Genomic DNA, 25,666 nt, shown 5'->3' on the forward strand with positions numbered 1-25,666 from the left:
CAGGGCTACAACGGTGCCGCCCCATCTGTCGGGGTCCGGCGGCCTGATTCCTACTCTCCGACCAGGGTTCACCGAGGAGGTCCTAGTACCGGGCCCTGCCTCGGAGGAGTGGAAGCCAGGGGCCCCCCTTCCTGCCCCTTCCTCCTTCGTCCAGGGTCGGCAAGGGGTTGTCGCCGGCTTCCGCACCGAGGATGAAAAGTGAGCGGAACCAGGGAGGGGAGGGGACGCGAGTGTGAGTGGCCGGAGCTGGACTGGCCGCGGCCCGGGGCTGTTGGAATAGGTGGGTCAGGGCCTCGTCGCCCTCGGCGTCTGTCTCTCGGACCCCGAGCCTCCCTGGGCTGTCAGAGCCGGCGAGCCGGAGGTGCCAATAAAATCCCGATGTTCTCTGCGGTGAAAAGATTAAACGATGTTAGTGTAGTTGTAATACTCAGTTTGCACCATATCCTGATTGTCAGTTGGTATGCGGGGAAAATGGTGTGACAAAGACATTAAAAATAATTTATCTCATTCGCCCTTCAAAAGGGTCCTTATTTTCTCTTGTCAGATAATGTTTACATGTTCATCTTCTTCATGAACGCACCCAAAGCTGTGGCTAGAATATAGACTTTGCACTTTTGCTTATAATGTGAACCTATACACACCCGTTTTTTACCATATTCCTTTTGAACTTTTTAACTACTCGTTTTGAAACTTTTCGAATCTACAGAAGAATTCCTCGAACGTTTATAAACCCTTCACCTAGATGCCCCACTGTGCTCCGGAATTTTCTCTCCAAATCATGTACTTGTTTTTGCAGAACCTTTTGAGAGTTCGTTGTAGACATCCTGACGTTTCCCCACTCGGAATTCAGCAAGGGTCTGCTCAGAGCAAGGACACTGTCCTACAAAGGCACAGCACACCTGGCCTATTGATGCAATGTGTGGTCTGTATTTCAGATTTTCCCAGTCTTCCCACTAATGTCCATTATCGTTGGTTTTATTTTTTTCCAGAGTCCAATCAAATTGCATTTTGTTGTCCTGTCTCTTTGGTCTTCTTCAATCTAGCATAGTGTCCTGACTCTTGTGCCTTTCATGGCAACATTTTTCTTTCTTTTTAAAAGATTTTTTACTTTTTTTTGAGAGAGAGAAATACATCAGTTTGTTGTTCCACTTAGTGATGCATTCATTGGTTGATTCTTTTTTAAATTAATATTAAGTATTTTGTTTACTTATTTTTAGAGAGTAAGGAAAGGAGGGAGAGAGGGAGAGAAACATGGATCGGTTGCCTTGCTCACATCCCCCAACCAGGGACCTGGCCCGCAACCCAGGCATGTGCCCTGACTGGGAATCGAACAAGCAGCTTATCAGTTAGTTCATAGGCTGGCACTCAATCCTCTGAGCCGCCCCAGCCAGGGCTATTTATTTAATTTTTTATTTATTGCTTTTAGAGAGAGGGAGGAAGGGGGTGGGGAGAGGGTGAGAAAATATTGATGTTGCTCTTCCACTTATTTATGGATCCATTGGTCGATTCTTGTATGTGTCCTGGTGGGGGCACATGCTGTTAAAACAGTAGCAGTGTGTTGTATCACAGAAAGAATTTTTGAAATTATCTGTTGAAATTGCAGTGAGGTGTAAACTTTCTGTCCGTCGTGAATGTATTTTTATAGAATCAAAGCTGCAAGAGTACCTCGAATAATCTTGTTCTGTTCTCTTTTTCCTAGCGCGCATCACCTTCTGTCTTTATAGCAAGATGCATCAACTACATTAAAACAAAATTAAGTTTTATGCTGGCTTTGCAATCAGTTCAAGCGGAAGGTTTTAAGTCGGTCTCAGGACCCTCCCCCACTGGCTGCATCCATCCGGGTCAGCATTTCCTCAGCCAGCGGGGGAGGGTCCAGACAGTTTCTGTGCGCATTTCCCGGGTCAGTTCAGACACGGGAAGCGGACATGCTGGACTACACGGGATCGTTTCTGTTGTGCTGTAACCTGCTAGGACCTTGCTTCTTTACCTGGCGAACATTCCCAGCAGGGGACTCACTGGGCTCAAGGGTGCAATTTAAGTTTAAAGTTTTCCGAGTTTAGGAACAACGTGCTTTTGAGTTTTCATGACGTGCGCTAACTCAGGCCTCAGTCTTCCTCACTACACCGCATGTCGAATTGGGCGCAGGCCTCTTTTCCAAGGTCCCCGGCCATGTTGTAGGTGCTTCGTCGGAGTCAATTTCTTGAAGGGAGTGGAAATGAGAGGCCGAGTCCCCTTGCCGACAGCCGTGGCGGAGACCGACTCTCGGACAGTCACTGACCTCTGCCCCCGGACCCCCACCTTAGCTGGCTGCGAGCCCTGCTGCTCACCTGCCTCGAGTGAGACCTTTAGGGAAACAATGTCTCCAGAGGCCGTGCTTGAATACAAGCATTTGCGCTTGGGCATGACAAGGTTCTCTTTTCACAAAAAGTGAATTTGACCTCCACTTTCCCAGTTAAATAAGGCTTAGATTCCACTTAAACAAACAAGCCGTGGCCTAATAAAAGTGAATAGACTCTTAATGAACACAAATGGTCTCATTTATCTTCTTTTCTTCCACCTTTTTCATTCAGTTATAGCAAGTCCTGTTTGTGGTTGAGTCTGGGTGGGGTGTTTGTTTTGTTTTTTGGTGACTGCTTATTATTTCTCCTCCCATTAATGTAGGGCAGGATGTCTTTGCTGGCACAGCTCTGTACCCTTCGCAGCTGTGGGTGTCTTTGTGCTTCTTATCTAAGTTTCCGGGTTTTTATTGTATTTTTTTCCATTACCATTTAGTCCCCTTATGCCCCTCTCCCCCCAGCAATCTCCGCACTGGTGTGTGTCCATGAGTCCTTCTTCCTTTTTGCTCGAATCTTCCACCCCTTACCCTACCCACCTTCGCTGTCACGCTGCTCTCCATCTATGAGTCTGTCCCCGTTTTCTTCCTTGGTTTATTCTGTTTATTGGATTCCACGTATGAGTGAGATCACATGATATCTGTCTTTCTCTGCCTGGCTTATTTCACTTAGCATCGTGTTCTCCAGGTCCATCCATACTAACTTTTCTTCTTTTTTATAGCCAGGTAGTATTCTTTTGTACAAATGTTCCGTAGTTATTTTATTCACTCATTTACTGATGGATGCTTGGGCTGCTTCGGTATCTTAGTGATGGTAAATAATGCTGCAATGAACACAGGGGTGCTATGTTCTTTCCTATCAGTGTTTTGGGTTCCTTCGGATATATTCCCAGAAGTGGGAACGCGTGGTCAAAAGGCAGAACCATCTTTAATTTTTTGAGGTATCTGGTGCTGCTCTCCACAGAGGCCACACCAGTCTGCATGCCCACCAATACTGCGGAAAGGCCCCCACCCCCTCGCCAGCACTTGTTTCTTGTCCGACTTTGAAGGCCCGTGACAATACGCCAGACCCTGTAGGAGAAGAAGGGCAGGGAAATACTTTCCTAGGAGGTTTTTCATGAGAGCTTTTCTCTTTTTTTCTCCCCTGCCTCTCATCCTTGCTTCATCCCCAGAACAAGGAAAGAGCCATGGGGGAGGTGGCCCTTACCCCTCAGCCCTCGGGGTGGCAGGCCTCACTGGCCGCTGGTCCCTGGTGATGGTGGAGGCACCTACAGCGTCAGCCGCACCCGGAGCTCATGCCCAGCCCGCTCTAAAGCACACGCTTGAGGCCGTTGCTGTTGTTGAAAGGAGGTTTGCTCAGCTTCGCTGGGGTGGAGCACATGTTGGAGTGAGACTCCCTCTTCCTCTCAAACCTGAATTCCTCTGGCCACAGCGGGGCCTTCAGTAGCTGGCCGTCGGCCCTCCAGCGAGCTTCTTCTGTGTCCCTGTACACTGCTGTCGTGGTGTCACCGAACAAAAACGAGGTGCGGTGCTTGTCGCCACAAAAAGCCAAGCTCGTGAGGCAGGTGTTGGTGCAAAAGCAAAGAGGTTTCTTCGTAAACATGATAGGTGTCTTCATATTTGTTGCAAACATTTTCCCAGATAGTAGATAGCCTTTACGTTTTTTTGTCCTGTTCTTTTAAAAAAATACATTTATTTATTTTTAGAGAAAGGGGATGGAAGGGAGAAAGAGAGAGAAAAAACAGTGTGTGGCTGCCTCTCATACCCCCTACTGGGGACCTGGCCTGCAACCCTGGCATGTGCCCTGACTGGGAACGGAATCGGTGAGCCTTAGGTTCCTAGGCAGCTACTCAATCCACTGAGCTACACCAGCCAGGGCTGGAGCTTCTTTTTTAAAAAAATTTTAATATATTTTATTGATTATACCATTACAGTTGTTCTATTCCCCAACCTTCATTCCTCTCCACCCGCACACTCCCTCCCCCACCATTCTCCCTCCCTTAGTTTATAACCATGTGTCGCAAGTTCTTTAGATTCTATATTTCCCCTACTATTCTTGCCCTCCCCCTGTCTATATTCTACCTACCCTCTATGCTATTTTCTGTACCTTCTCCCCTCTTCTCCTCCTCCCACTCCCCTGTTGCTAACCCTCCATGTGTTCTTCATTTCTGTGGTTCCACTCCTTATCTAGCTGTCCTCTTGGTTTGCTTTTGTTTTAGGTGTGGTTATTAATAACTGTTAGTTTGCTGTCCTTTCACTGTTAATATTTTTCATCTTCTTTTTCTTATATAAGTCCCTTTAGCATTTCCTATAATAAGGGCTTGGTGATGATGAACTCCTTGAACTTGACCTTATCTGAGAAGCACTTTATCTGTCCTTCCATTCTAAATGAAAGCTTTAGTGGATAGAGCAATGTTGGCTGTAGGTCTTTGGATTTCATGACTTGGAATACTTCTTTCCAGCCCCTTCTTGCCTGTAAGGTCTCTTTTGAGAAATCAGCTGACAGTTTGATGGGAGCTCCTTGGTAGGTGACTGTCCCCTTATCTCTTGCTGCTTCTAGGATTCTCTCCTTCATTTTAATCTTGGCTAATGTAATGATGATGTGCCTTGGTGTGTTCCTTCTTGGGTCCAACTTCTTTGGGACTGTCTGAGCTTCCTGGATTTCCTGGAAGTCTATTTCCTTTGCCAGACTGGGGAAGTTCTCCTTTATTATTTGTTCAAATAAGTTTTCCACTCATGGCTGTTTCTTTTCCCCTCTGGTACCCCTATAATCCGGATGTTGGAATGTTTAAAGATGTCCTGGAGGTTCCTAAGCCTCTCCTCATTGTTTTGAATTCTCATTTCTTCATTCCTTTCTGGTTGGATGTTTCGTTCTTCCTTCTGGTCCATTCCATTGATCTGAGTCCCAGTTTCTTTTCCATCACTATTGGTTTCCTGGACATCTCCCTTCATTTCAATTAGTTTAGCCTTCATATGTTCCTCTAATTTGTGACTGTACTCTACCAATTCTGTGAGCATCCTGATTAATAGTGTCTTGAATTGTGCTTCTGAGAGGCTGGCAATTTCTCGGTCACTGAGAGTTATCGGCTCTGGGACTTTGAGTTCTTCTTGCGCCATCTTTCGGGCTGTTCGTGCCGGTTCCGTAGCAGGATCGGAGTCCTAGGTGTTCACCAGAGCAGGGCAACTAAGTCACTGGGTTGTGACGCTATATGTGGGGGCGGGGTCAAAGAGGAGCAATGGTGTCCCGTCTACCGCCTGCCACCGCGGCCCCCACAGGTGCTGCAGCTGCCACTGTCACCGGGGCCCTCACGTTTCATCCCACTGCACGCGAGTGTGCCACCACCGTCAGCCCTCCACCACTGGGTTTGCCCTCTGGGGCCTGCGCAGTCTGTCTCACTGTGCGCGAATGTGCGACCGCAGGCAGTCTGCCCCGCACCCTGACTGGTTCCGGGCTGCCTGTGTGCCTAGGTCGGGGGATCTTTCCTGCCCGACCCTGCTCCGCTGCTGGCTCTGCCCCTCTTACCAGTTGAACGGTTCGTTGTTGTCGAACTTCCGTATAATTCAATTTTCTGTTCTTTGGCTGTGTCTTTGTTCTCCAAACCTTTGTTGTATTCAAACTTGGTTGTGGGAGAAGGCACAGAGTTTCCACCTATGCCTCCATCTTGGTGGAAGTCCTTATATTTGGAGCTTCTTATCAATAAAAGCCAAGTAGGAAATTGACTGAAATAGGAACTTTAAAAAATTACTCATCACTTCTAAAAGTCTCTTACTTCTAAAAATATATTAACGTTTTTCCTGTTGGTATGAACAAATCAGAGTTCACACAGGGTATGAAAGATGTGCCGTATCTGAAAGGTGTGGGGTGGGGGCTGCAACTGGGCATTTCAAGCAGGAAGGGGTCGCCCATGGTGAATTAGAGGCTCATGAAACTGTCACCTCTGCAGGTGATGACGGTGGCGGCGGCAAGGCCAGGGGCTGCTTCTGTCAGTTTCAGGACACCAGAATTGCAGGAGTGGCAGGAAGCTGCTCTGGACTCCATGGGACCAGAGAGGGTGACCCCATGGCTGCTGGGCAGTGCCCCCTCTGCCACTTGCCTAGGCCCCTGTCCCCCAGAGCCCCCCCAGTCCCCCCTGCTCCTCTGCTCTCGAGGTCTTGTGGGTTCTGAGCCTGGCATCCCGCCAGGGTGTGGGCCACCGGTCTTCTGCTCTGGGGTGGGGGCAGGGAGCACAGAGAGGCCTGGGTGCTCCTGCCTCCACGGCAAGTGAGGGGAGCCCTGAACCTCGGGGGAAAGGAGAAGCAGCCTCAACACAGGCTGCCAGCTGGTCACAGAGAAAAGGCTCGCTGTCCAGCTGTGAGTGCAAAGCCTAGGTGTAAATGACAGCTGGTTTTGTGATTATCTGACTCACAGACTACAGAGTAATTGGCAAAATAGGCGAGGGGACGTTTTCAGAAGTTGTGAAGATGCAGAGCCTGCGAGACGGACGCTACTACGCATGCAAACAGATGAAGCAGCCCTTTGAAAGGTAAGTGATGAGCCCCTCGGACACCAGCACAGCTTTGGGTTTGGGCCAGGGCAGTGTCTGTCCTTGGGAAGACGGTATTCATGCAGCGACACGCAAGGCACAGACTTCTGCAGGTAGTGAGGGTTATGGGCTCGCTTTGGGTTGCCTGCGTCCCAGTTTACTGTACTGTCCATGATGGTCACAAAAAATGTAAACTGCAAACGTATGCCTCACTCTAAACAGTCTCTATTTCCGTAAAGTCATGTGTTGGACTTTTGTAATGAACCCTTAGTCTAAATGCACCAGACGCCATGTGATTTAAGGACGTGTCACCGGGTGTGCTGAGCTTTCCATCAGTGTTGGGGAAACAGACCGCTGGGGTGGCATCTGTGGGGAGGGAGCTCTCTGGTTTGGATTAGCCCCCTGGAGGATGGCAGTGGCCTTGGCCCTCTGAGCAGCCTCCTCAGTCCTCGGGTTTGCCTCTGAGCCTGCACCAGACCAAGATGCAGGAGAGCTGGCATCACTGCAGCTGTTGGACCGTCCAGTAAAGAGAGTTGAAGTCTCCGCCCACCTAAGCATGTTTTTTTTTTTCAGAAAGTCACACTCCCACATCGATGCAGAGCCTTCTGGAGGGTTTGGGGAACAGATCAGAGGGCGAGTAGGACAGTTACTGGTGTCGGAGAGGGTGGAGGACAGTACTTTCTTTCTTGTGATGCCCCCACAGGATTGAGGTGGTCAGCGCTGGTTTGTGCAGGAGGACAGGTGCTTAGAGAGGTGATGTCAAGCAACAGTTGTCCCTCTGGGTCACCAGGGGGCAGAGCCAGCTCTGTGTCCAGATGAGCATGTGGCCGCTGACGGGCTCTGCTGACACTTCAGCCACTGGTCTCGAGCGCTGTCCTCTGTTCAGGCCCATCTTCCCGACGCTGCCTTCTCTATGTCTCTCTCCCCACCCCCACCCCGAGTCCGCCTCTATCTTTAAACCACTCACAGAGCAGGAGGCGAGGCCCATGTACTGACAGCCCCAGGTTGCAGAGCAGCCTCCCATGGAAAAATGCACCACAGGCCCTTGGACCCTCCGCTTCTCTAAGGACCCTGGTCCCTTTCGCTGGAGGAAGACATCGGAGACAAGATTCCGGCACCAAGCGTGCTCACTGCTGCTGGCGGGCGTTCTCCGTGGCCGCAGCCAGTGCGCATGTGTGCTGGCCTGTGCACGCACCCCCTGCCTCTCTCCACTTCTGCATCCATCCATCCATCCATCCATCCCCCACCCGGCAAAGAACCAGGAGTACACACTGACCTGGATGAATGCCCGAGGGGGTAAATACACCACCCGAGGGCGGGGCAGGTCTTCCTTACGGGAGGAGAAGCCCGTTCACAAACGCAGCAGGAGCGAGGAGAGAGAGGAGTCCGAGAGAGGCGTGGCAGTGACCTCTGCAGGCCAGACAGACTGACCGAGCAGACTGGAGGGAGACTCCGGGGAGGATGGGAAGGCCTCCCAGGATGCCACCCCTCCCCTCCGCGTTCGTGACTACTTGGGTCCTCAAGTTCCTCGCTATCCCTCCCTCTAGGAGGCAGGGCCTGAGTTCCTTCCCTTTGAATGTGGGCTGGACTTAAGGACTTGGGTCTGCAGAATAGAAAACGAAAAGGGAAAGACAGCGACTGTACCGACTGTACCGTGAGAAGCCTGGAAGCTGCCACTTAACCAGCTGATTGACGTGAACGCCATCAGGATACGCTGAGCTCTGTGACGTGCTGGGATGGGAGGGGCATGTTACCTCCACGGTGTTGCTTCCCAGAGACCCACACTCTGGGTTTAATTGTGAGGACACATCACACCAGCCAGGTGCAGGCACACCTACAGAACGTCTGCCCAGGGCACCTCACACCTGTCCAGGACGCGACACAAGGGCCCTGTGGGACTGTCCTGGAGTGGAGATGCCTAAGGGACCCCGATTGCAGTGTGGTGTCCTGACCCCGGAAGAGAAGAAGACATCAGCGGGAAGAGTGGGGAATTCAGTGGAGCGCCTGGTTGAATGGATAGAGCTGTGCCCGTGTGAGTTTAGTTCTGATCATTGCAAGAGAGGCGTGAACATCCTGGGGTGGGGGGTGGGGGGCGCGGTGAGGGGAACTTTCCGCACTGTCCTTGCGACTCAGCTGTTTGCCTGAAACAGTTTCAAACTGAAAAGCACAACAGTCAAATGAAACCAACCCACCAACCACAGGAGGTCTGGAATGACTCATGTTGCTCATGAGATGTTTCCATTGGTGAAGGTATTGCTGTTATGTCTGAGCGATAGGAAGAAATGACTTCACGGTCTCTTCTAGAAAGAGAGCTGCTTGGTGTCATGTCCAGGAACGGGGTTGCTGGTAACCCTTGGGTGCTCTGGTGCTGCTGGCCCTTGATCCGCAGAGTCAGCGCCGTTGTTTGTTTGGGTTCCTAACCAGGAAGGTGCTCTGTCTAGCTTTCAGAGTTCTGGAGCGTCCAGCACCTCTATTAAACCACTTAACGTCACTTATGTCAAACCCATCTCTGCTCTCCTTCTCGCCGTCTGGATGGCCCTGCGCAGTGTGTGGGCAGCGTGAGAGATGCGAGGCGGTGACAGGCAGCCACGCCAGCCGACAGCAGCAGTCTCTCTGAGCCTGCTGCCTGCCGAGCCAACCCTGGGTGAGTCTCGCCCACGCATCACCTGTCCTCACATCACCTGCCTGCATGTGGCCCTTGAGGCAGAGGACCTGCTGCCTCCTTTCAGACCAGGCGCCGTGGGCTAGAGAGAGAAGGCCTCTAAACTGCCTGGCGTCACCGGCTGGCGGGTGCTGGGGCCGAGTGTAGGACCCTCGCCCTGCAGGTCTGTTGCTTGTTGGCCCCCCATACCTCTCCTTTTGTGAAAGGTGCAGGAGGATTTCTTTCTTACATGTTTGAAACCGTTCTCTGGGGAAATCACCTGGAGCTGGAGGTGGTCTCCTTGGGGGGTTCCCCTTCCGTGAAGGTTGCGGCCCCAGACACGATGCGGCAGCGGGCGATGGCGGTGCCGGGCCTCCATGGCACCGGTGCCAGAAGCTCAGACAGGGCGCAGGCCGCCGGCAACGTGGGGTCCGGGCTGCAGAGCGCGTCTTTGACCCCCTGTGGGAAACCACTCCCACCGCCATGAAGCAGAAGTCCCAGACCCCGGCCCCGAGCCTGTGTGGAGCTGATGCAGTGGGCAGACACGTTCCTCCCGACGCTCGCGCAGCCGTGGACCCCTCAGCACCGAGCGGGCCGCCTTCCGCTGTGGAGCCGACACGGGGAGAGCCGAACGCGCGTGCCAGAGCATCGGTTCTGTCGCTGGCCCTCTAGGGAGACGGGGACTTAAATTCCCCAACCTTTCACTCACAAGTTTGATGTCCGTGGATGAGAGACTTACATACAAACCACGTCCTCAGGACTGGAAAGAACCACTACCGTTGTGCCGAGGGGCCACAGTCACTGCGAAAGTGTCAGGCGCAGGGGTCACCACCAAGGGCGAGGGCCGATGGCAAGTCGTTCACCTTTGAACGCCAGTCAAGGCCAAGCAGCGAGGGGATGGGTGGATTAAACACAGGAAACGCCCAGACTGAAGGACCAACGGCCCCGACAGGGGCCAACGGCAGGGGCAGCGGAGGACGCCGGTGGCAGCCGAGGTGTGTGCCGAGCAACAGTGGCTGACGTTGGTGGCGGCACCCAGCCTCTGGCTCTCGACCAGCTGGCATCGTTGTTAGTTGTTATTTTAGAAACATAACTCTATTTTAGGCAGAATTTTTTAATAACTGGAGACAGGCTGTGTAACCTGATCAAAACAAGGAGGTTTCTAAATAAAAGAGAACATCTGAGATTACGAAAAAAACACTCAAATTGAGCTCTGCCAAATAATTTGGGTTTCCATAGGGTTTTTGTGGAGCTCCATGGAGAGGTCACCCACACATCGGAATGCCGCCCGGTGTGAGCGAGCGAGTGTCCAGAAGGGGACACGGAAGTGCAGCTGTCCCCATGGTCCCGTCTGGAAGACTCCCACCAGCTCCGGGGCTCAGCAGAGGGAAAGCCACCCGCTCCGGGCGGTCAGCAGCTGTGGCCCTGGCCTTTGGGGTGTGTCCCCCTAGCCCTGTGCCTGGCTCCTCGCACAGCACCCCCCAGCCCTGCCGCCCCCTCTCCAGCCACTAGAGGGCTCTCCTTCTGGACACTGTTCCCCCGCGGTGGGCCGAGTCTCTTCCGGCTCTTTGTGGACATGCGCACGAGTGTCTAATGTTTCAAATGGAGTTCTGAGTGTGAGGGGAGTGCGGGTGGGGATGAAAGAAGGGTCTAAAACAGGGGTGTCCCACCACGGCTTGTGGGCCATGGGCCTCCCAGGATGGCTGTGAATGTGGCCCAGCACAAAATCACAAATTTACTTAAAACATTATGAAAAAAATTTTTTATTACATGTCGCATGCAGTGAATTTAATGTGTGGCCCAAGACAACTCTCCTTCCTCCAGCACGGCCCCGAGGCACAAGGGCATTTTAGTCTGAGGTGGCCTCACTCTCAGACGGCCCGGGCTCTTCCTCCCTGCAGTGCCCCCATCCACTTAGCTGGCACCAGAGACGCTGAGACACGCAGCCACGGTGGCTTTCCATTGTAATAGGGCTCTGGGACAGGTGACGAGACGCTGAGCTTCGCACTGAGTGTCAGAGGCAGTGGGGCGGACTCTCATGGCTCCCAGAAAGGGCACACCCACGACACTTGCGTGCAGAACTCTGGGGTGGGAGGATGTGGCAGAGCGGGTCGTGCTGCCAGGTGTCACCCAGGTGCTGAGGGTACACCTGTCGCCAGGTGAAGGAAGCTGAAAACATGTGCAGCTCTCAGAAACGATAAGAAGGAAGGGTGGGTCCATTTGTGAAACTAAAAATGCTCATTTTCACGTGGCATTTACATTGCTCGGTTGGTTAGTTCCCATAAACTGACGAACAGGAAATTTCATTACCTGTATCTGTATTTACTAGTAGTAGCAGAAACTACCAAGGTGTTCTTCCAGGAGCCTAGGTGGGGACGGTTGGAACATGTGCCGAAGCTCCGAGAACCTTGCCTTCCGGACGACACTGCAGAAATGCCACAAGCTTAGTTTTAGCTGCCGATGGGAGAAATACAACCTAACCAGCTGGAAGTAGTTGAGGGTCTTTCAGCTGCAGCTAGAACGGCCGGACTGGGCAGCCGACTGAGTGACAGTGGGGCCCTGTCTCTGCCCACACAGCAGCCTCGAGCAGGCGAACAGCCTCCGGGAGGTCCAAGCCCTGCGGTGCCTGAATCCGCACCCACACATCCTCACGCTGCATGAGCTGCTCTTGTAAGTATGTCCGGGTCTGGCAACGGTGTCTGGACTTGATGGCAGTGACTGAACCTCTCCTTAAGAAAGAAATAAGATTGTGGAGGGCATTTTAGACGTTTGCTTTGCTGCTCAGGGAGTCGTAGTTTTCATCTTAAGTCGCCTGTTTACCGGTCGGCTGTGTGCCCGACCCCTAAGGCAGCAGGGCCTTCATCTAGGCGATGCTCAAGAGCACAGAGTCACGGGCTCCTGGCCTGCGGCTCAGTGAGGCTGCTGTGGGGCTGGTGGCGGCTTTGGGCACGAAGGCCCCCCTCACCCCCCACCCCTCCCCACTTCGTGCAAGCCACGACCCTCAGGGATAGCTCTGTGGTCGCACCCCGGGAGGGCTCTCCGGTCCCCTGCCACGCTCACTCCGTAGTTGCCTGCTCTTCCTCCAACGGGTATGGTTTCGGGGGGGTTGCCATTCCTGGTCTAACTGTGGGCAGCTTGTATAAGGCTCGCCTACCAGCCAGGAGAGCCAAGCACAGCTGGTCTGCAGGCCTTGGCGATGGGGCCCTGCACCCAGGACCTGGACCCGGATGGGAGCCAGGCTCCACGGGGCTTCCAGGTCCCGCCTGCCCTGGGCCAGCACAGCCCGGATCCCGAGAAGGTGGCCTGGCCTTTACAACCCACCAAGAAGCCGCAGCCTCTGATGGACACCATGCAGGAGTGTTCCCAGAGGTGCGACCAGTTTTCAATGTGGTGTAAGATCTCAGGTCGAGGCTGCGTGGCCTCCTGGCCCATGCCGTGCTGAGCAGTCAGTCTGAGCCGGGCCGTCTGTGGGTCACAGGTTTGGCCCTGCCTGCGCCACCAGTGCTTCACATGCCCTTCAGAAAGTACTTCTGGCCCTGGCTGGTGTGGCTCAGTGGATTGAGTGTAGGCCTGCGAACCACACGATCGCGGTTCGATTCCCAGTCAGGGCACATATCTGGGTTGCAGGCCAGTTCCCAGCACACACGAGAAGCAACCACATATTGATGTTTCTCTCTCTCTTTCCTTATCTTCTAAAGGTAAATAAATAATAATCTTAAAAAATTTCTGCCCTGACTGGTATGGCTCAGTGGATTGAGTGCCGGCCTGAGAGTTCGATTCCCAGTCAGGACACATGCCTGGGTTGACAAATGCCTGGGTTGTGGGCCAGGTCCCCAGTAGGGGGCGTGTGAGAGGCAACCACACACTGATGTTTCTCTCCCTCTCTCCTTCCCTTACTCTCTCTAAAATATTAAAAAAAAAAGAAAGCGCTTCTGTCCCGAGTTGCATGTGGGCCCCCTCCCAGCCACCCGGAGCCAGTGGGGCCCGCAGGCTGCCCGGCGGGGGTCAGGGGTCCCTTCTGGTGCTGTCTGAACTCAGGAGAAGCTGGCGGCTCAGCCAGAGGCCTCGGTCCTCGCTCTGTCGCCCACAGGGGTGATGTCTCTCATCTTTCCCCCTTTTCCCGACTGGCTCCTGGGTTCTGTCCCCGTGTTGTGGTGTATCCCAATCACATGGAGTTCAGGTCAATTAAAACCCAGGCTGCGGTCAGAGGGCGGTGAAACCCTCCTCTCCCAGGTGGTTCTGCTGGGCCACAACCCCACCCTCGGGCCTTCTCTCTGCCCAGAGTTAGGTTCATGGGGTCAAGACCCACGGCTTTGAAAAACGGTGGTGGGAAGGGGTTAGAGTGTTTGCTTCAAGTAGAGTTTTACTGTGATTTTAAACTAATTTTACCTGGAATATTTATTTAAAGTAAAAACTTCTCCTCTTTCAATCGTTACCCCTTAGACTTTGTCTGATGTGGGAGTGCTTTGCTTTTACCAGAAATGTTTACAGATGAATTAAATATTTGATTATATTTTCTGATTAAGACACAAAAAACACTTAAAATCCTGCTTTCTTCTTCAGTGACAGAAAATCTGGTTCTCTTGGGCTAATATGTGAACTTATGGATATGAATATTTATGAGCTGATACGAGGTATGTAGACTCATTTGAAAGCTAATCTAAGAACATTCATTTATTTCTTTTCAGAGAGAGAAGGGAGGGAGAAAGACAGGTATAGAAACATCCGTCTGCGGTCGCCTCTCGAGTGCCCCCAAACAGGGGCCTGGCCCACAACCCAGGCATGTGCCCTGACTGGGAATCGAACCAGTGACCCTTTGGGTCACAGGCTGGCGCTCAGTCCACTGAGCCACACTAGCCAGGGCCCACAGTAGTTTTTAAATGTGTCGATTCTGACCACCCAGCTTGTCGCTGTGTCTCACGCACCCGCCGGCCAGAGACCCTCTCCTCCCCACTGCGGCCCTGCCCGCAGCAGAGCTCTAGCTGTCCGGCCGCGGGGACCAGCGTCTCTGCCCCTGGCGTCCTCCTGGTGCCCCGCACAGTCCCATGCCCGTCACCAACCTGGGTGTTTCTGGACATTGAGCGTCCTGGTTAGACGGTCTTTGCCACCAGGAGTCAGGCTGTTCCGCCGGCTCGCTGTGGAGGAAGGAGTTCCTGGTGGAGGGTCTCCTGCGGAAAGCTCAGCCAGGCCTCCTGGAAGCAGGGACGGGAAAGCTCAGGTGGAGGGCCGCAGGCAGGCTGGCCAGGATGTCCCAGTCATTGGCCACCTCCGGGGGCAGGGGCTGCTCCAGGTCCCACGGGCTGGCCTTGTCCCCTAGGGTCATAGCTTTCAGAGGCTGTGGGTGGGCCAGGCCTCCCGAGGTAAATCCACAACACTGGGGGACAAACCAAGTAGGAGAAGGTAAAACCAGCTCGGTGTCGCTGCAGCATTTCAGTTCATTGCCACGGGTGGCCCGGGCTGTGTGCCAGGCTACCATGTGGTGTGCCGACCGCCTGGCCCGATGTTGCTGCACCAGACGAACTTGGCGGTCTGTGTCCACTTCTTCGCATCCCAACCACTGACTCAGGGCGACCGACAAAGAGAAGAACGCGTTGCTGACTGAGCTCTGACCCATCGTGGTCCCATCACCCAGTGACCGGAGTTTGTCCTTAACAAGCTCTCTGGGTCTACTCTGGCAGACCCAGGCAGACTCTGGGTCTCCCACGTCCCTTCTGTGCACGTACACGAAGGAAAGTCGAAGTAGAATACACCTGTGACAGCGTTCCTCGCACTTCCAGGGACACGCTGGTGCAAAGTGCTTGATGGCTTTCCTTCCACATCCGTCTCTGTGCCACTGAGGGTGTGAGCAATGTCACGTTTTTGTCCCTGGATTCTCTTCCCAGCCAGTGACACGGTCCCGGCAGTGTTCTCGAAGGTGCTGCCAGGAGGCGCCATCCATCGGACTTGGCTCTGGGGGCACAGCACAGGTGTCCCACAGTGCGGGACAGTGTGCCGGTCGTAGCAGGTGCACGTGGGCTCCACGGTGGCAGGTCCTGAGTCAGAGCATGTGTGCCAGAGGGGCCAGCCTTGGGGAGCAGAGCAAGAGGGCTGTCCTCGAGGGTGGCTGTGACCAACGAGATGGGGCGCCGTCTTGGCTCAGGCGCCACACTGGGCCTGACTCGCCGACTCCCCGCCTGCCGGTTGGGGCCGTGAGCCTCTCTCAGAATGGCGTCCTTTGGAGACACTGAGGGGGTAGCGTGCAAGTGGCACCGTGGGCACCGTGGTGGCCCCCGCGGGCATCTCCAAGCCTGGCCAGCCAAGCCAGGCACAGGCCTGGAGACCGTGGTGTCTAGCAGGAGGGGTTGTGTGTGATGACTCTGTCACACGGCAGGCCACGCTGGCAGCCACGGTCCCTCAGTGGGGACAGACAGCAAAAGCCATCGGTTATTATCGCATTCACTTGAAATAGAATTGCTAGTGTCGCCTGTGGCAGCCCTTAGACTCTTCTCAACGAGAGGGTTTGGTGACACTGAGCGTGGTCAGGGTGCTGAAGCAGGCGGGCCGCCTGTTTCCCCGGCAGCTTCGCTCCATCAGGAGGGGGTTCTGGGGTGGGGACAGTCCCGGCCCTCACCCAGGGCCCCAGAGGGGTGGTGCCAGGAGGAGGGAGCCGGCTCCCCCACTGGGGCCGGAAGAGAAAGCACAGGGCCAATAGTGCCAATGGGATGTGCTCCTGGTTTTTGGAGTTGGTAGGTAAGAATGGTTATTGTACAGATTTAAAAAGTAATAGCTTAAAGCACAAGCCTGTGCCATTAAAGCCGAGTGAGCAGCGAGGCGTCCTGGATCCAGGATAAGGAGGGCGCCGGAGTGCGCTCCGGGTTCCTCGTGTCCCCCAGGCCCGCAGGGCGGGGTGGGCAGCTCCGTACCGCTCGCCCGCGTCAGCCCAGCGGGGCAGTGGGCGGCCCCTGGTCAGAGCTGGGCCCGGGACGGAAGAGAAGCCATCGGTCTTTGGGGACCAAAATAAGGCAGTGCTGCCAGACGGCAGCGGTCTGTTCCCCCTAAGTGGGCCTCTCCGTCCAGACCGGGGCCCAGGACAAGTCTGGGTTCCCGAGGGACTCCTGCCGCTCCCTGGTCAGCAGTCAGAGGGGCGGCACCCCGGGGGGCAGCCCCCAGGCCCCAAGCAGGTGCGTCAGACCAGGCTGCCCCGGGGTCTTACCCAACACTGCCCCCACAGCGAAGGGCACGCGGCGGGGAGAAGGTAAACGGCTCGTTTTGGAGGCACACTCCATGTTTCCTCTACGACTACTTCACGTGGCTCCTCACAGAGGAAGCTAGATTTTTACACTCTACTAAGTAAGAATGGATCCTGCTTTTTATTTCCAAGAAGGGCCCGAGCCCCGCGGGTAATGGCCGTTTCCTTGCCGCACAGGGAGAAGATGCCCGCTGTCGGAGAGCAAGGTCGCGAGCTACGCCTACCAGCTGTGCCGCGCCCTGGACCATGTGCACAGGTGCGCCCCCCCCACCCCCGCGGCGCCGTGGACCTCACAGGAAGTGCGATGGGAAACAACTTCAGGGTGCAAGGCACTGTTAATTCTGTCCTTCCTTTTCTATTGAATGCAGAAATGGAATATTTCACAGAGATGTAAAGCCAGAAAATATATTAATAAAGGTAAGGGCTTTTATGTGAAAAATAAAAGGTACCCGATCCCAGGTATCGGGATAAAGGTGGAATGTACGGTTTCCACTGGGTGCACTTTCAACCCCAGATACCTGGGTACAGGGTCTGCTCCAGTCTTTCCTTTTTCCCTCCCAGTTGGGAAAAATGCCTTATTTAATAAATGTCATCAATAGCCATGTATGTGGAAGAAATAATCTCGGGCACCCACTCTGACTATATACAAAATTGAGCTCCATTCAAATGATCATCCTAAACACTCAGAACCTAAAAGTGGGAGAACTGGGGCCCAAGCTCCGGTCTGCGCCCCCAAAGCCACATGGACCCGGCACGCTTGAGTGAGGGGGCAACTTTGGCATGTGTGTCCACCCATGAAGCCGTCACAGCAACCGTCACCATGGTGAGGGGACAGCCCACAGGTGTCCCCTGCCCCAGCCCTCATCCCAGGCACAGAGTGACTGGCTTTCTGTTTTCACGGATTGATTTTCATTTTCTACAATGCTCTATAGATGGAAGTAGGTAGAACGCAGTTTTCTCTGCTCCGGCTTCTGACCCTCAGCACCACTGTTCTGGGATTCGGCCGGGTCGCCGAACATGGGCCTCGCCTTTCGAAACCATCCCCCAGGTGCTGGGCGTTCTCTTCTGTTTCGGCTGGTTTTTCTCTGTGCTCTTTGGCCTGTCTTCCCCACCCTTCCCTCGGCTGTGTGCAGTCTGTCGAGCAGCCCAGCAAAGTCACGTTTTATTTTTGCCAATTAGAAAAAATGAACTTCTAGCGTCTCCTTCCGACTCTTTCTCAGAGTGTCCATCTCTCTGTGGACACTGCGCATCTGCGCTCGCACGCCATCTGCTCTTTCCGCCAGAGCCCCCGCCAGAGGAGCCCCGCTACCTTAGAGGCGCCCCACCCGCGGCTCTGGGCGCTTCGTCTCTTCAGACCAAGCTTCTCCTGCCTCCTGCAGTGCCAGGCCCTTTTCGTCTGGAGCCCAGCAGGGTGCTCTGGGGAGTGGGCACGGACCCAAAGCCCACGGAGCTTTCCAACCCGTGGGGCCCAGAGCTGCGCCGAGCTAAATATTTGCTGCGTCCGTGAATGCTGGGGCTCCAAAGTCATTGACAGCCTGGGTTTTATTACCTGAAAGCGAGGGGCAAAGAAAACAGCAAGAATATCCCGAAACCCACTTCCCCGGTCTGCCTGACCCGCTCCAAAGAGCCCACAGGTGCAAGTCAGCCTGAGCGGCCCTGGGGGCAGGCAGCTGACCTCGGGCACAGCTCAGTCGCAGCCTCACACTGCGACCTACCATTTCCGGGACCTGTAGCTGCCTGGAAAGCCTGGGAAAGCACAGCCAGAGTATCCGTTGGCATGTTCTGCTGAATGGAAGCCCCGCCTCCTTACCCTTTGGGGCGCCTCCAGACGCTGATATAGAGAAAGCCAGGAATTGGTGTTTTACAAGCCGGGCAGGTGCTAGTGATCCCCCCAGGGCGTGACTGCTTGGGGTGGCTCACAGTGCAAGAGCCCCCGCCCCACAGTGGCACTGTCCCTGCCTCCTCCGCCCTCGCAGCAGGGTGTCCTGAAGCTGGGGGACTTTGGGTCCTGCCGGAGCGTCTACGCCAAGCCGCCGCACACCGAGTACATCTCCACCCGCTGGTACCGGGCCCCGGAGTGCCTGCTCACCGACGGCTGCTACAGCTACAAGATGGATCTGTGGAGCGCCGGCTGTGTGCTCTACGAGATGGCCAGGTACGGAGTGGCGCGGCCTCGGCTGGGCCCCCTTTACCACGCAGCGTCCCAGTCGTCTGGGGCTGTGCCTGCTTTTCATGAAAACGCACTTCCTGTCTTGCGGGTGGAGGAGAACAGGACACTGTCAGCGCCCTCTTTTTTTTTTTAATTTAAAGATTTTATTTATTTGTCTTTAGAGAGGAAGGAAAGGAGAGAAGGGGAGAAATATCAATGTATGGTTGCTTCTTGTGAGTCCCCTGCTGGGAACTGGCCTGCAACCCAGGCATGTGGCCTGACTGGGAATCGAACCGTGATCGTGTGGTTCGCAGGCCTGCGCTCAATCCACTGAGCTACACCAGCCAGGCCGTGTCAGCGCCTTCTTCCCCCTACCCGGCACCCCCAGTCCTGGGCCTCTGGCTCGGCCTCATCGGTGAAATGACCAGCTGCCAAGTTAGGAACTGAGCAGGAACTTGTTACTGCCACCTGTGGGTCCTGCCATTGGGGGTGTGAGCAGTGGCCCCGGGCCTCACGGCCCTCCAGCCCCACACCTTAGCCTTTGGGCTTCACCCCAGGACAGGACATAACGTGGCAAGGGAGGAGGCAGGCTGGGTGGCAGCTTGAAGCTTCCCAAGCTGGGTCCTTAACAGCTCACAGCGGCCAGTCAGGCATGGGGTGCACTTACCGTCTGGGGGGGATGCACATCAGCGCAGGAGGGCGCAGCGTGGGCAGGGCCCAGGCCTCCTCCCACCTCCCCTGCTGGCTCTTGACCAGCCCAGACTCGAGTGCACACCTTTGACCCGGGATCACTCAGATCAGCAGCTGACTCATTTTTGGAGAGCAGACTAGCAATTCCACTGAAGCCAAAAGTGCCGAGAGCCCGCCCTCTCTCATGCTCCAAGACGGAATTAGTTTGGATGGGGGCACAGGGCTGTGGGGTTAAGGATGACCAGATGGTGGGGGTGGCCCTAACCACAGCCCCGTCACATCCCCCCAGCCTGCAGCCCCTCTTCCCCGGAGCCAACGAGCTGGACCAGATCTCGAAGATCCATGACGTCATGGGCACCCCTCCTGCCAAGACCCTCACCAAGTTCAAGCAGTAAGTGCCCTGTGTCCCCAAGGGTCCTGTGGGGCAGCCAGGGGGGCAGGGGTGGGGTCCACTAGGGTCCCTGCTGCCACTGAGGGGGCTGCAAGTCCCTCAGGGCCCCAGGGGCACAGGGGACGCTCTGCCATGAGTGTCACAGGACAGGCCCCACCACCCGCTGAGGGCAGCAGCCTGGGCACCGACAGCTCAGGGCCTTGGGGTGGGCGAGGCCCCAGGCCTGACCAGTGTGGGAGGGCTGTGAACAGCCGCCCCGCCTTGCCCACCCCTGGCACCGCCAGGACGCTAGGGCGCTGAACTGGTCAAAGAGGAAAAAGAGGCAGGGAGTGGGGCCCCCGGGCCCCCCGTGCGCTGAGGGGTGGGCGGCACCCAGCAGCCCTGAGACCGAGGAAGGCAAGGAGGTGACAGCTGTTGGGGAAGCTTCCTCCACTCTCTTCAGGTGGAAGCGCCGTGTCAGCCTGTCTGAGGAAGAGCATTTCTCTTCCATACACCGTGATGCAAGTTCCGCCGAGGCCCCTCTCTTAAAAACACAAGCCTGCACGCATTAGAGTGGTGTTGGGCTCACAGCAAAGCCGGGGGAGGGGAGGACAGAGATCCCCCCCCCCCCCGCCCGCCTGCACCTGGCGGCACCCGAGCGGCACACCTGCCAGTGGGAGGCCCTGGCACTGGGCCCCAAGCCCGCGGTCCCCATGGGGCCACGCCTGTGTGGCACATGCTGGGTTTGGGCGCTGCGTGGCCGGGCCCCTGGGGTCACGGACAGTCCCCCAGTGCAGGGCCTGCAGCATCATCGTGAGGATGGGCCACTGCTCTCGGTAACGGCCCGACCGTTTGTTGTCGTTGGGCTCCCAATGCAGGTCGAGAGCTATGAGTTTTGATTTTCCTTTTAAAAAGGGGTCAGGGATACCTCTCCTGACGGCCAGTCTGTCCCCGCAAGGCCTCTGCCTGCTGCGCGCCATGGTGGCGTATGATCCCGACGAGAGAATCACGGCCCACCAGGCCCTGCAGCACCCCTACTTCCGAGAGCAGAGGTGGGAGCTCGGGACTGCGGGGGGTGGGGGGGGGTGGGGGCGGGACTGTGGGGCTGGAACGGCTCTGTCTGACCCGCCCTTCTCTGAAACACCCCGAGCGCTACACTAGTAAGATGGGAGGGTGGCGGCCTGCACACCCCCCGGGTGAACGGGGTGAGCTGGCCGTGAGATCCGACTGGGCATCGTGTGTGCCCCGTGTGGGAAGTGCATGCCTGCGGTGTCCAACCCCACGTCTCAGGCCACTCCTGCATGTGATCGTGGAGCTGAAGTCTGACCCAACCTCCAGCCCTGGGCCGGGGCGGGCGTGTGGCAGGGCCACACCCACAGGTCACAGAGTGCCCTCTGCTCCCAGCCCAGAGACTGTGGGGCCGAGAGAGCGAGGGGAAAAGGTCCTGGGGCTAGAGCAGAGGGAGCGACCACGCGCAGCGCAGACACGTGTGGAAACAGAAAGGCCAGCGCTGCTTGGGCAGCTCTCAGTGGTTGCTGCTCTCTCTTCCCTCCCCCAGGGCAGCGGAGAAGCAGGCTCTGGGCGGCCACAGAAGAGCCGTCTTCCCTGAGTGCCCGGTGGCCGCAGACCCGCTCAGCAGCAAGTGGCAGATCTCCAAGGAGAGCAGAAAGCAGGTACGCAGGGAGCCGAGGAGCGGCGGGCCGCTGCGGCGGGACCAACTGCCCTCAGGAGGCCTGTGTCTCCGAGTCGGGCCCACACCGGGCCCACACCGGCCAGACGCGGCTCCAGGCCCTTTCTGGGCTAAGGGACAAAGGAGACGTCTGTGAGCAGGCAGGGCCAGCGGTGGTGGGGCTCTTCAGCTCAGGGCCAGGCTCTGCGCCAGGGCGCCCCCGGGTGCCGCTCCCGTGCCCTCAGACAGACCCTCGCACGGGGCACAGAGAAGCTCAGCTCTGGCCCAGGCAACCCAGGCGGCCACTGGCCCCTGCCCCCCTTACAGGGCGTGCTGTCCCCCCTCGGCCCTGAGCCCGTTAGCTGGCAGCACCGCGGAGCGTGCCATCCCGCCGACACAGAGGCCCAGGAATGGCTGCAGTGCCGTCACCCCCGTTTCACGCGCCGAGTGCTGGGTCCCCAGGGTTTATGGCTGAGGGCTGGCACCCGAGTCTGTGGTGACGGTGCCACCCCAGCTTTCACTCCCCCCCCCCCCAGGCGTGTGCCGAGCACCACTGCAGGCTGGGGCTGAGTGTAGGCCCCCCTGCAGCCCGGCTGCTGCCCAGGCCCCTCCCGCCGCGGCCGGCTCCCCAGGGTAGACCCCTCGGCCTGCGGCCCACACCGCTTTCCTCCCCACGCCTTCCCCGGGCACCGGCAGCTCCACTTCAGCTGCTCAGGCCCCACAGTGCAGTCGCCTGTCCCTTGGCTCGGCCTCCCTTGTTCGCCCTGCTCAGGGACTGTTGTCCCTGCTCAGCCACCCCTCCTGGCTGCTCAGGTGTTTGTCTGACCCTGTCGCCTTGCCGGTCCCCACCAGGGCCTCGCCTGCAGTCTGAGGCTAGCCCACGCACGTCCACACAGCCACAGTGCCCACAAGGAAACACTCATGTGAAAAGGTAAAAGCCACGGCCACTCCTAGGTCACCAGCTGCGCAGAAGCAGGTGGTAGCAGGTCTGGCTGACCCGGGCCTTGGGCAGGAGGCGGTGCCCAGGCCGGCCGGCCCAGCGGCGGCACCGAGGGCCCAGACCGGCACACAGGAGCCTGCAGCGCGGAGCCCCCGCCTCTGCCGTGGCCCCAGTGGGCGGCCGCCTCACCTCAGGTGGCCGGGCGCCCCGTGTTGTCTGGTTGTGCCTCGTGACCAGGAAGGTGCATTAGGCAGAAGTGGCGCCAAAGAGCCTCTTGTCTCCCCTGATTCCCACAGGGGGGACACCACACGTGCTTCACTGACCCGAGTCCCATTTCAGCTGCAGCCCCTGAAGCAGGAGGACTGGCCCAGGAGGCGGGGACTGGCCAGCCTGACGGAGCTGCCCAGACTGAAGCTCTCGGGGGTGACCAGCCTGTCGTCCTCCAGCCTGGCGCTGCCCTCGGTGTTTGGACGCAGAGGGAGTGGGACGGTCCCGGGGCTGAGGCCCCTGAAGTATGGGGGCGCAAACCAGAAGGTAGCGCCTCACGGGATCCCCGGAGTGCAGCGGCCGCTGCCACGCTGGCCAGCACTGAGCGCCACCGTTTCTTCCCCAGACTGATCTGCGGAAGGAGGTCCAGCCTGCCCTGAAGCAGAGGCGCCTGCCGGCCACAGAGAGGAGAGGCGGGGGGTGCTGAGTGGGGGGGCCCGCGGTCCCCGACACCAGACCCCGGGAGCGTCAGCCTGCAGGCCAGTGGCACCAACGGCAATGGCAGAGCCGCCAGCCCACCCCCAGCCCGGCGTGCGGAAACAGCCAAGCTGCATGGCCTGACATGTTTGTAAAACCACCTCACTCGAGGTTCCACTTCGCTTTCATAGACTAAGAATTTGGGGTGGGAAATATTTTATACTTTTTTATATGAATCTAAACAAATTAGCATCTGTTGTGTGTGACTTCGGAGGGCTTCACTGCAGGCTCTGCATGTCTGACTTTCATTAAAGAGTGGCCGTGGTCGTCACACTGTGCCTTCTGACGTCTGAGCACCCCTCAGCGACCGCCCATCCCTGTGCTGTAGCGTTTGGGAGCGTCAGGGGACCGAGCTTGTGGGGAAGCCTCTGGTGTGGCTCAAATTTGCATCCCTGGGGGCACCATGAGCAGCAAGCCCAGGCCCCATGCTTGGTGCCCTGGGTGCTGACCAGGGAGTCTCGAGGGCTCCTGGGGCCCCACGTGGCCCTGAGACGGGAGAACGCTGCTTCCTGATGGGCTGCGGGCGCTCTGAGCTCCGTTTCTAGGGCGCCAGGGCTGAGCTGGGCATGAGAAGCAGCCTGTACCATGGAGGTGGGGCGGGTGCTGCAGACTGGGGTGGTGCTGGGAGTGCGGGGTGTGGGCCGGGCCATCGGCGGGAATGGCCCGTGGAAGCCCTCTCTGTGGGGTGTGACAGAATCACTGAGTGTTCCTTTTCTTTCTCATCGCCTCCAGCTTGCAGCATAAAAAGCAAATCTCCTGGGTTTGGTTTTCACCTTCCCGTTCCCTCTCTCAAGGCAGGTCTGTGACCCGCCCCCTGAACAGTGGGCTCTCCCGTGCCCACCACCTCCATCCACCCAACAGGTGGTGGAGGAAAACCAGATGGCCAGGGCAGCAGGGCTGCGGGACGGAAGCCGTAGCAGCCACAGGAAGGCAGGTGGTCCCAGCACTTCCCAGGCCCCAGGCAGGTGGAGGGCCCTGAAGGTGCACAGCGGGGGCCCCACGTGGGGGCCGAGATGCCCAGGAAGGGCAGGTCTGAGACTTCTGGGGACGTGCACACCTGGGGCACTTGCAGAAGGGCTGGAAAGAGCTTCCCCTAGACTCACTCGAGACGCCGGGGGGCCTCCAGGGACGCCGTGGTGGGACACTGTCCTGCGCCCGCAGAGGGCCAGGCAGTTCCAGGTCACACGGGAGCTGAGACAGGTTCACAGACGGGCAGGAGGCCAGGAATAGGAGGTGCTGAGCCCAGCAACAGGAAGGGCCAGTGAGACGCACAGAGGAGGTGTGAGCGGCTGCCTGGGCCTGAAGAGGGACCTGCAGGTTGGGGGCCCGCGTGAGTCTGCTGGGGCGGGCCCACCAGAGACAAGCCCCGAAGAGGCTCCCGCGGCCCGTGTAAGGACTGACGAGTCCGGGCGCACTCAGGGAGACTGCTGGCCTTTCCCGTGTGTAGCACCTGAAGAAGAGAGCTTCTGAGTGTCTGTGCCTTTTTGGCCGGCAGAGTAAACCCGTGGGCGCTGGTCCGCAGGACGGCAGCGGCCCCGGGCTCTCCAACAGCTGTGTCTCCGCAGTGTGGACAGTGGGCTGAGCTGGCCCGAGAGGGACGTGAGCTGTCCACTAACCCCCGCCCTTGCGGTTTCCTGTCGGCCTCTGGGACAAAGTGCTCTGAGGCACACCGGACACCAAGGCCCAGCTCCCCTGGCCCCATGGGGCCAGCGCGCCCCTCAGCTGGCTGGCAGAGCCCTGGCAGGGCCTCAGCCTCTCAGCTGGAAAGGCCGGGAAGGAGGCAGGGAGGCCACTGAAGCAGTAAGCCTCTCTGCACGACACTGCGCACGGCTCCCAGAGCACCTGGACCGCCTCCACGGAACTCCACCACCTGTCGGACATGCTGCTCGCACACGTTTCTGGGGCGCCCGCTGCGCACAGGCACCCTGCGCCCAGTAGAGAGGGCAGCAGGCTGAGCGGGCTGGCGTGGGCACAGGGCAGCAGCAGGGAGCGAACAGCCCAGGCCAGGGACCGCTCTGACTGCGGCGCGTCAGTGCTGGAACTGCTCCACGCAGGAAGGGCAGCGATGGTGCTGCCACTGCCCTGGGGCGGGCCCTGCCGCCCCCGAGGGAGGCGCACCTGGGCGAGCCAGCCGCAGGGGCACAGAGCTGAGCTAGACTCTGCTCGGCTGCCCTGGCCCCTGTGCCATGCACGAGCGAGCATGCACCCGCCAACTCCTAAAGTGGAAGAGGGCTTACGGGAGGAAGGAAAAGCCGGGAAAAACACGGGTCATGCCAGGTTTGCTGAGCGGCTTCGCCCGCCGCCTTCCACGGAGTCCGAGGGGAGGCCGGCTTCGGTGCGGAGTGCTGCCGGTCTGCGGGAGGGACGAACTGTTTGTGGG

General features: G+C 57.3%; 1 protein-coding gene across 3 annotated transcripts; it reads left to right on the forward strand.

Moving 5' to 3' along the window:
• Window positions 1–24: 24 nt before the first annotated feature.
• MOK (MOK protein kinase) lies at window positions 25–23,521 on the forward strand. Of its 3 annotated transcripts, none has more exons than XM_037031596.1 (12): window positions 25–198; window positions 6,741–6,855; window positions 12,077–12,166; window positions 14,060–14,130; window positions 16,902–16,980; window positions 17,093–17,141; window positions 18,701–18,879; window positions 19,853–19,954; window positions 20,812–20,985; window positions 21,492–21,606; window positions 22,882–23,076; window positions 23,156–23,521. In XM_037031596.1, the coding sequence occupies exons 1-12, from the start codon at window positions 192–194 to the stop codon at window positions 23,234–23,236; spliced, it is 1,257 nt and encodes a 418-aa protein (XP_036887491.1). In that variant the 5' UTR covers window positions 25–191; the 3' UTR covers window positions 23,237–23,521. The 3 variants fall into 3 exon arrangements, with proteins under 3 accessions (XP_036887491.1, XP_036887492.1, XP_036887493.1); XM_037031597.1 differs by having other exon boundaries at window positions 22,839–23,076; window positions 23,156–23,249; XM_037031598.1 differs by lacking the exons at window positions 25–198; window positions 6,741–6,855; window positions 14,060–14,130 and having other exon boundaries at window positions 12,088–12,166.
• Window positions 23,522–25,666: the final 2,145 nt, after the last annotated feature.

The sequence above is a fragment of the Sturnira hondurensis genome, unplaced genomic scaffold, assembly GCF_014824575.4.
Source record: "Sturnira hondurensis isolate 20B ecotype Veracruz unplaced genomic scaffold, ASM1482457v3 Scaffold0021143, whole genome shotgun sequence".
In the NCBI taxonomy this organism is placed as follows: domain Eukaryota; kingdom Metazoa; phylum Chordata; class Mammalia; order Chiroptera; family Phyllostomidae; genus Sturnira; species Sturnira hondurensis.